The 10,566-nt window shown below is 37.7% G+C and overlaps 1 protein-coding gene across 2 annotated transcripts in view; it reads left to right on the forward strand.

Annotated features, from left to right (window-relative positions):
* ak1 (adenylate kinase 1) overlaps positions 1-4,794 on the forward strand; it is an 8,745-nt gene extending 3,951 nt beyond the window's left edge. The window contains exons 2-7 of one of the 2 annotated variants that reach the window (XM_027159428.2): positions 486-517; positions 2,719-2,754; positions 3,142-3,305; positions 3,601-3,717; positions 4,246-4,437; positions 4,640-4,794. In XM_027159428.2, the coding sequence (XP_027015229.1) occupies positions 511-517; positions 2,719-2,754; positions 3,142-3,305; positions 3,601-3,717; positions 4,246-4,437; positions 4,640-4,708 (585 nt within the window). In that variant the 5' untranslated portion in view covers positions 486-510 and the 3' untranslated portion in view covers positions 4,709-4,794. Of the gene's footprint in view, positions 1-485; positions 518-2,220; positions 2,344-2,718; positions 2,755-3,141; positions 3,306-3,600; positions 3,718-4,245; positions 4,438-4,639 lie in introns of those variants that run through there. The other variant, XM_027159426.2, reaches the window with a different exon arrangement.
* Positions 4,795-10,566: the final 5,772 nt, after the last annotated feature.

The raw sequence follows: 10,566 nt of genomic DNA on the forward strand, positions 1-10,566 counted from the left end.
TCTCTCTTTCTCTCTCTCTCTCCTTCTCTCTCTCTCTCTCTCTCTCTCTCACACACACACACACACACACACACACACACACACACACACACACACACACACACACACACACACACACCCCTGTTTCGCTTGAGAACCACACACACTGGTGAAGAGTCTGTCTCACTTCTGCAAGTCCACTACACTGTGAACATCACTTCTGTGTACACTTCCTGTCCTGTGGTTGCTCTGTGCTGTGGGTTACAGCAGGCGTGACAGCAGGCGTGACAGCAGGCGTGACAGGACACATCCCACAGCTTCACTGCTCACTTAACATTTAGCTAATCCTGAGAATAAAAATTGTGATTAAGCGTAATGACTTCCACAGAAAAATAAAAGACATATCAGACGTCCAACAGATTCAGAGGTTATTTAATCTGAATGATCCTTTACTGCCTTTATTACTGCCTTTACTGACTCACCTCCTGTTTCTCTTTTATCTACAGGAAAATCCAAACCTAAGACATCATAATGGCAGGTAACACACACACTTTCCTTTTGGAATATATTAACAAACCAGTATATACAGTATACTAATGAAAGTAGTTACAGTTTACAGATCGAAGCTGTTCGTCTAACCCAGGGGTCAGAAACCTTAAACACTCAGAGAGCCATTAGGACGTTTTCCCACAGAAAAAAAACACAGCGAGCCACAAAACCCATTTGACATCGAAAATGAAGAGAACGCCGCATATATCGTTTTTTACCTTTATGGAAAGTGTAGAAAAAACTGTAGTGTGTTGCATTTATGAAATCGATGAACTGCTAGCGAGTAAACGCAATTTTATTTCTGCAGGCAAACAAAAATATTTTGAACAGTTTGAACTAACCTTAAGTAACAAGACGCTGGGTTTAAAGGTTACTTTCAAATAAAATGTTCAATGTCTAATTGAGTCTTCTTCGGCTCTCAAGTTTTGAAGACAGGCAAGCGCGACCCCCCCCCCCCCAAATTTTTTTCATTGGTTGTTGGGTTAAATCTTTCCCAGATATTGCTATTTTCTGATTGGCTATTGTGTAGCCTCTTTTTTGATTGGCTGATAAGTGTCAGGCTCGACTAATAACTCCAGGGGAGACGCGCTTGATTCCTGCGCGCTTCCATAGAGACAGCGGTGCGGACTGATATGTTTTGGGCGCTGCGGCTTATTAAATATATGATAAATAGTCAAAAAGTTTTTCTGCATGAGAAATACGATGTGTGGCGGGAAAGCGTGATAAAAGACCCAAATGCGTGACTGTCATTCACAATGCGTGACACCTGACAGTCCTGCATGACATCAAAATTTTAACTTGCCGGCTGCAGCAAAGCAAAAACGCGTCCGCTTCTGTGTGTCGGATTTCACAAGTCGGCGGTTATGACGCATATTTTGAGCGACAAAAAAATTAAACACGGTATATTTGAATGTTACAAAAGCATCATAATCTTAGAATTTAGAATTACTTTTTTTTAAACTAACTAACTAACTAACTAAAATAAAATAAATTTAAATAAAATTTTTATTTTCCAAATCTACAGGGAGCCGCAGCAGAGGGATGAAAGAGCCACTTGCGGCTCCGGAGCCGCGGGTCGCCGATCCCTGGTCTAACTTGTCATTTAAATCAGGAAACATAGCTGAATAAATTGCAGAAGTAAAAATAAATCTCTAAAGGCCAACATGAAGCGCTCTGGTGCCATCTAGTGGTCAGCGTTGTGTATTACAGTTCATTATGCAGCTGAATTTAAATTCAGATAACATTTTATTAGATCATAATTCAAAGTACAACTTTGCAGTAATTTTTAAAGAGAGACGAAACACATAAAAATTAACGATAAATGCTAAAATTTTCAGGTTTTAAATTGCAAAATACACAATTGCTTTTTTTCATCTAAATAGTTAACACGCGGAATATCAAAAATACCCGGATGTAAACGAGGCTTCTGATTGGTCAACACGATTCTTCTAAAAAATAAGTCTTTTACATGTCTTTTTTATTCTAAAGTCATTTTTTTATTCTCGCAAGAAAAGTCTCTAAAATAAGACATTTTTAGACATAAAGCGAATCAAAGACATCTTTATCGCTGTAAATCCTCGTCTCGTGACCAGAATAAATGTGGACCCACCCAATATGGCGAACACGTTGACGTATCGCGTTCACTAGCAACTGCGGAACAATACGGAAGTTACTAAAGGCATTTTGATTGCTGTTGCCATGGCAGCCCAGAACTTTATAAAAACTGAGCTTCATAAATCGGGTCATTGGTGTAAACAGAAACGGACAGAAACATGGCACTCTGCTGTGCGCGGTTCCGCAGAACACATCCTGAGGGTAAATCGGCAAATTATGTCACCTTTTTATTATATAGACAAAAATATTTAAATCGCCTCATTGTTAATAAATAATAATAAGAAGAATAAAATGTAAAAGGCGTCAGTGTGATGACGTCACCACCAACAACACCAGAAATAATGAAAAACTGTCAATAAAAGTCATTTAGTATTATTGTCTTATCACATTATAGACGTTATACAATTATTACTTATAAATTATTTTAAATATGCAAATCTATCTATCTATCTATCTATCTATCTATCTATCTATCTATCTATCTATCTATCTATCTATCTATCTATCTATCTATCTATCTGTAAATATCATAATTAAAGAAACTGTGTTGTAACTTTTGCCGTTCTTTATTTCCAGATAAAATTAAGAATGCGAAGATCATCTTTGTCGTGGGTAAGTGTGTGTTAGCGTGTGTATGTGTGTGTGAGTGTGTGTGAAATTGTGTGTGTGTTAGTGTGTGTGTGTGTGTGTGTGTTAGCGTGTGTATGTGTGTGTGAGTGTGTGTGAAATTGTGTGTGTGTGTGTGAGTGTGTGTGAGAGAGGTTGTGTGTGTGTGAGAGTGTGTGTGTGTGTGTGTGTGTGTGTGTGTGTGTGTGTGAGTGAGTGTGTGTGTGTATATTATAAAATATAATCATACCTACACATCTGATGATATGACTGTATCAGACTCTACAGTGATTATTTCACTATAACAAGACACATGTTAAATCACTGTTTATGTCTTATGTAATAATTGGACTGCGTTTATTTGGGTTCCTCTGCGGTTCCTGTGCTCCTCAGGTGGCCCCGGCTCTGGAAAGGGCACTCAGTGTGAGAAGGTGGTGGAGAAGTACGGCTACACTCACCTGTCCTCAGGAGACCTGCTGCGTGCCGAGGTGGCGTCTGGCTCTGAGAGGGGCAAACAGCTCCAGGCCATAATGCAGAAAGGAGAGCTGGTGCCTCTGGTGAGAGACGAGTTCACTCTGTAATCTGAGAGAAAGTTAAAAAAAAAAAAACATCCTGAACTAACATTTAATAACTCTATTTTCCTGAGGGGGTTTTTGCTCACAGTAGTTTCAGTGAATTATGCAGCAGCGTGATGCATTATGTGTCATTGTTCTTGAGCTTGACTCTAATGTGCACATTTTTACTGTTTCGCTATCGGTTTATTGTCTTTATTTTATCACACACAGTTTTATTAAACTGACGTCTATGTGTCCTGATTTTACAGATAATAGACTTTGTCTCCTTTTTATACAGGACACAGTTCTGGACATGATCAAAGATGCCATGATCGCCAAGGCTGACGTGTCCAAGGGCTTCCTGATTGATGGATATCCTCGTGAGGTCCAGCAGGGGGAGGAGTTTGAGAAGAAGGTGACGTTCCACGTGACTTATTTATCATAATCCTGCTTATTGATTTCTGCTTGTTGGAACTAATTTGTATACTTCACCTCTTTATAAAGCATGTTTATACTCTACCGTCTGTCTGTCCTGCTTGCTTTATTTATTTATTTGTTTATTTATTTGCTTGTTTGTTTGTTTTAAATTTAATTTTATTTGTTTAGATCCGTTTGTCATCTACTTCTATTTTGTAATACGACTGCATCACTGCCCTCTAGTGGATATACTGTGAACTGCAGTAACAAAACCACAATCAATTCAGAAATGAAACTATTATTTAAAACATTTATTTAATATTTTATGTTCCTAACGAACCTACATACGATATTTATTAAGCTTTTAATGTGCCAACTCTTACTGTGTTCAGTTCTGTCAGAAATGATTTGCTGTATTCCAGAAAATCTGACATGTCAGGAAGTAACTTTACACTTAAACATCATTACAAACCCATCAGTAACGTCTTAGATGTAATATTTATTTATTTATTTATTTATTTATTAGATCGGTGCTCCTTCTCTGCTGCTGTACATCAACGCAAAGTCTGAGACGATGGTGAAGAGGCTGATGAAGCGTGGAGAGACCAGCGGCCGTGCCGACGACAACGAGGAAACCATCAAGAAGCGTCTGGATCTTTATTACAAAGCCACCGAGCCCGTCATCGCCTTCTACGAGAGCCGTGGCATCGTCAGGAAGGTGAGAGATTCTCTGACAGGAAGTTCTGTTTTCTGAAACACTGTTTGATGACTGAACTCTTGCTCTGCCGAACGATTTTAATCCGACTTTAATCTGTCCTTAACACGTCTTATCGGAGAACTTAGGTTTTTTTAAAAAAAAAGAAACGACTGTAATCACAATCAACTCAAACAGGCTTCACTCGAATTCTGTTTCTTTTCAGATCGACTCGGAGCTCGCTGTGGACGATGTGTTTAAACAAGTTTGCCAGGCGATCGATAACCTAAAGTAAAGAAAAGCTGATCAGATGAACTTTGCACATTTGTCTGGGTCTTTATTCTGTAGTTGTTGTTTTTTTTTCTTTCTTTTTTTTTTTTTCTCAAACACCTCGAGGCGATGCTCAAAAAAACAAAGAGAAAATCCACAGTAAAGCCAGCGGGACGCCGCCTGCCCGGTTTCGCCTTAATGAATAGTTCATGCCGTTGTCACTGGAGACCACATCAGCACTTTCTCTCACTCTGAACATCATTTGTATTCAGAACACTTTACGCCTGTTTATTCCTCACGTACAGTTGTCAAGGGCTTCTGCTGTGTTGTGTCGTGTTGTGTAGTTTAGCTCTGACCTCTGACAGACCGCACCACATGTCCTAGAGATAAACAGAGCTACACTTCCTGCTTTATAAGTACAACAAACTAATGTTAACATTCACATTTATTAGTCTTTAAAAGAAAAAAAATCTTCCAACCTGCTAAAAGATCATTAAACATCTATTTTAAAACTGCTGAACAAAAATAGACACAACAATATTTTAATATTGTATTTTTTTTATAGCTACGATGCTATATTTTAGCTAAGTATAGTAGATTATAGGCTCCTATTTAGCATTGGGCTAACGGTGCATGTAAATATTATGGATGCCTTTTTAAAAAAAGGTAGAAAAGTAAAAAGTCAAATATCTCAACATTTTTAATTATCTCTAAAAATTCAGACTTATCGTCATTACACTTTTCCACACGATCTTAAAACTCAAGAATACAGCATTTTAACATCAGCTCAGACGACATCCGCGGCTCCGTGATAACATTTGTTCCTAAAATAATTAACAAATAAATGAAAAAACTATTAAAAATAAAAAATACTCAATTCTGCTTCCTGTGTTGTTTTCATAGCGTAATCATTGGATGTCTCTCAGAATCGCTCGGCTCCTGTTAGCTCAGTTAGCGAGTGAAGAGGAAATATTTCTGACAGATTCGTTATATTTTTTTTCTCTAATTTACACATATTGTTGATATTCCAGAATTTATTTTCAGAATCAGAATGTTTTTGTATGTTTTCCGTCATAACACTGCCATTAAACTGGCTTTAAATCACTAGATTTTTTTTTTAATACTGTTTTGTCTTGACAGATGATGCTAAGTGTAAAAATGTTAATTTTAGCCACAGGGATATTATTTATCACTAAATTACTAAAACATCTAATGAAAATGTCCCTGATGGTTTGGTCACATTTTTTTTTACGTGATCTTTTTCTTTATCTTGTCGATATTAACATCTGACCTTCAGCCCTCAGCTAGCTTAGGCCTTTGTTTTCCCAGTTGCTAAGCAACAGTGTCGAAAAGGGAGTGTGTTGAGTGTGTTGTGTGTTGAGTGTGTTGGACTGGGCCATGTGAAGCCCGCGAGTTAGCATGATGCTAAATATGAGGAAACGTGAAGCTCCTTTTTCCACTGTGAAATGTTGGACATTCTATTTTTTTATGTTTAATTCTGATTTATTAATCTACATTTATGAAAGTATATTTGAATTATATACACATCAGTTTCTATGAGCAAAAATGAAATAGAAGATAAAATAAAAAAAAAGTTGCTGCTAACATTAACTTCTTAACTGGATTAAAAAAAAATAACGGAAGAATTTTGTTTTAGATCAAATATTTAACATCAGAAAACTGAAAGTCGAAGAAGTAGAAAACCTGAACTTTTATTTGTTTGTTTATTTGATCGTTTCAAATTGATCACTTTGTTTTTTCTCCCCAGATGCTCCAGCTTAGGCCTGATTTTTAGAATAAAATCTAATTATTAGAATTTTTCAGATTTATATTTAGAATTATTTTTATTCATTTGTTCATTCATCTTCTACCGCTTATCCGAACTACCTCGGGTCACGGGGAGCCTGTGCCTATCTCAGGCGTCATCGGGCATCGAGGCAGGATACACCCTGGACGGAGTGCCAACCCATCACAGGGCACACACACACTCTCATTCACTCAAACACTACGGACAATTTTCCAGAGATGCCAATCAACCTACCATGCATGTCTTTGGACCGGGGGAGGAAACCGGAGTACCCGGAGGAAACCCCCGAGGCACGGGGAGAACATGCAAACTCCACACACACAAGGCGGAGGTGGGAATCAAACCCCCAACCCTGGAGGTGTGAGGCGAACGTGCTAACCACTAAGCCACCATGCCTCTGGATTATTTTTATATTTATATATTTATATAAAACATGTAACCTCTTAATCATCAAATTTAGATGTTAAATGCAAACCATATTCCCTACCTATGTGTAGCAAGATCAAAATTAAGAAAATACAGTGTCAAAAAAATAAAGCGATTTGCATAAAATTTAGATTTCAGTATGTTTTATAAGGGTTAAAGTTCAGTTTAATTGAATGATGGGAATGAAACTAAACCACACACAGACACACACACACACACACACACACACACACACACACACAGACACACACACACACACACACACACACACACACACACACACACACACACACACACACACACACACACACACACACACACACACACACAGACACACAATCTCAGTAAAATACAATGCAGCTCTACTCTATATTTTTTTAGTCTTGTCTAAAGTAAGAAAGTAAAAATGTTAACGAGCACAAAAGCAAAACAAAACTCATTAAAATAAAGACTCAGACTGAAAGGATAATGAGCTAGAAGCTTATTAGTAAGATTTACTTCACAACAAGTGAAGTGTGTGTAAGAGTCACTTAATTATTAAATGTTTTTGGAAAATTCTCAACCAGGAACAGATAAAGTGTAAAGAAGATTGTATAACTTTTTTTTTTTTTTTACAATTTTATTTTTAAATTTGTTTTGCATTTATTTGAATAGATGCTTTTAATCATTTAAATATATCTCAATATTTTAATACATGCTATTGTTTGATTTAATTTAATTGAATTTTTTTGTGTGTGTTCAATGCTACATGGATAAAATCTGTATTTAATTCTAAGCAGCATGCTGTGGAACATGCTGTGGAACAAAATCCAGAAATATTCGTCACTAAAGTAACAAATGTGTGAACAGAGTGCCCTCTAGTGGACGTCTGCGGTGGTGTTCACACACAGAACCATACGAAGGGACGCCGTTAAAAAGGCGCCAGAAAGCAGGAAAGCATCGTCAACATTCCAGGTTTATGGAACCAAACAAAGAGGTCACTTCCTTCTTTTTCTTAGTGCTGCTTAGCAGACAGATAAAAAAGAAACACAAATAAACACAAACTCACATTAAAGTCACTCAGGAATTCCAGGACTTTAATAAGGTCCCAGAGTTCATCGTACCTTGCAATCGAACCGTTCGGAATAACACAAGAGCGTCCCGCAGCTTCCAAACATTAGGATGTGATTGTTTACTAATGAATCTTCAGAGCGCACGTCTGCGCAGACAAGTGCACAAACATGACACCGAGCCACGGCGCTCTTGTTATTGAAAACGCTCTTGAACATCATCAGAAGTTTGCAGGCTTCCTCACACATCACAAGCTCACCGATGTTTCCTGCTGGGCCTGAAAAACACCACGCAGCAGGTATCCGGGTTATCCTCCGAGGAACAGTGGCCTGGTGAGGAAAGGGAAGAAGAAGTCATGCTCAGGAACAGATCAGGATGTCCCTCTGAAACCTGATGAGGGAAGACAGCACGGCGTGGTGCGTCCTGTGTGCAGCATCACAACACACACACACACACACACACACAACACACACACACACACACACACACACACGAATCAAGCTGGAATTCTTTTTGAGAATAAATGTGTCAGGTTGTGGCTCATCAGGAGAAAAAAAAACTTATGAACTGAAATATCTCCTTATTTGATTCCTAGTGCACGGTGGCAGGTAAATATAGCAACTTATGTAGGAAGCCATTTTGAATTCAGTCATCAAAATATTTTCTACTGGGTCAACTTTTTTTTTTTTTAAATTGTCTTTTTTTTCAAAGTTTTTTTAAAACTCTGAATTAGCAGCAAATTTTCAGCCACTTTTTTAAATTATTTATTTATTTATTTATTTGTTTGTTTGTTTGTTTTTACAAATTTACCAGACCAGTTTTTTTCTGTCTCTCTCTGTGTTATCTGTATTTTATCCCTCGCTAGCTTAACTGCTAACTTGAGTCATTAGCTACAAAAGGCTTGAAGCTTGTGTTTCAGAGTTGCTTAGCAACAGCACTCTTGAGACTTTAACCACTTGAAGAGTGGAACAGCAGTTCATCGAAGGTCTTCTGGTCTACAGAGGAGACAGAAGGCATTCAAACCTTTTCATAACAAATTGTTTTTCTATATCAGATCATCTCTGGGATGCGAGGGTTCACATTGAGAACATCGCTAATAAACCTACAACAAACCAAACCTTCAGCTTGTGCCGGCTTGCACGGCCGAAAATCCTCTTATCTGAGAGCGATATGTGTTTACAGGGATTTCTCCACAATAACATGCCGTGAATCTTCTCTACTCAAGTGTACCAAAGGAAAATAATAAAACCGACCCGAATGCAGATTATTGTGTGAACAGAAGTGATCAAGCTAAACCTGAAATACGTGAAAGCAATCGATCCTTCATGTGGACTGAAGTATTCTTTATTACCGGCGTGATGCAATGTAGCGTGAGCGCCGCTAAATGACCTCAGCCTCATCTCTGACCTGCAGAACTCAAGTTCACAACACTGCTGTATTTGTGATAAAAATCTTCCTGTTTTTAGTCAAGACTTATTAGGCTAATAGAATACTAGCTAGAACTAGCATAACTAGCATAAAGTCACACTTTAGTGTCAGATTTTCTGCAATGTATTAAATGTAATAAACATGCTCAATCATATTGAGTTGCAATACATTTTAGAGAAAAAGAAGAAGATGCAAAAGAAGAAGAAGAAGAAGAGGAAGAAGAAGAAGAAGAGGAAGAAGAAGCACAATTATAAGTCACTGAAAGAATAAATTTGCTATTTGGACATTTCAAAAGAATCAAAATCATTTTCATTGATGAATCTGATTAGTTTCAGTTGATGTTTCTTGCTGTGCAGAATTTATTCAACTCCTTGTTGCCTCCTTGGGACAAAACCAGAAACCTAAGAATAGTCTCGTCTCTACTGTCTCATTGAAGAGAAATGGCGTAATGTTAAAAGACATGATATTGACTGTCTACCAGTGGAGTATTTATAGCATTAATGGCCTTTGGAGGAACAAAAAGAGTCTGAACTCAACGCCACTAAAACACGTGAACGTGTGTCTCTTTAGTTTGTGGCCTTGAGAGTCTCCTTTGAGGGTTTTAAGGAAACGCGAACGCTTCAGCTTTATGGTACGAGTGAGCAGCACCTCTTCAAACGACGGTACCTCACTTCCTGTTATTGAAACCTGCAGAGCTCACTGCGCACTGGGGAAGACTACGTGCAGAACCTCTCGAGCTGAAACAACAGCAGTGACTCCAGGAAATGCCAAAAATGTTTTCTTCATCTTAGACATACCTCAGTCATGACAATCACCAATGAAGAAGAAGAAGAAGAAGATGAAGAAGAAGATGAACTAGCTTCTCAGCATCAGATACAGATAGGATGTTTCTTAGCTTGCCAATATTTCTAAGGTGGAAGAAGGCTGTTTTTTTAATATGTGCGATATGATTGTAAGGTTGAGTTACTAGCAACAGAACATCCATCTAAATGGAAGAGCTTCTGTGTACTGGCTTTTGTTTTTTGTATTTTTTTTTTGTATTTTTGTATTTTTTTTTTGAGTTTAACAACAGAAAAATAAAGGTCATCCAATCTTTTATCTCTTTAACACACTCAGTTATTTTGGACAATTTAGCTATTTCATTTGCTTTTGATGAGATATATAATCCCATG

The sequence above is a fragment of the Tachysurus fulvidraco genome, chromosome 26 (genome assembly GCF_022655615.1).
Source record: "Tachysurus fulvidraco isolate hzauxx_2018 chromosome 26, HZAU_PFXX_2.0, whole genome shotgun sequence".
NCBI lineage: Eukaryota > Metazoa > Chordata > Actinopteri > Siluriformes > Bagridae > Tachysurus > Tachysurus fulvidraco.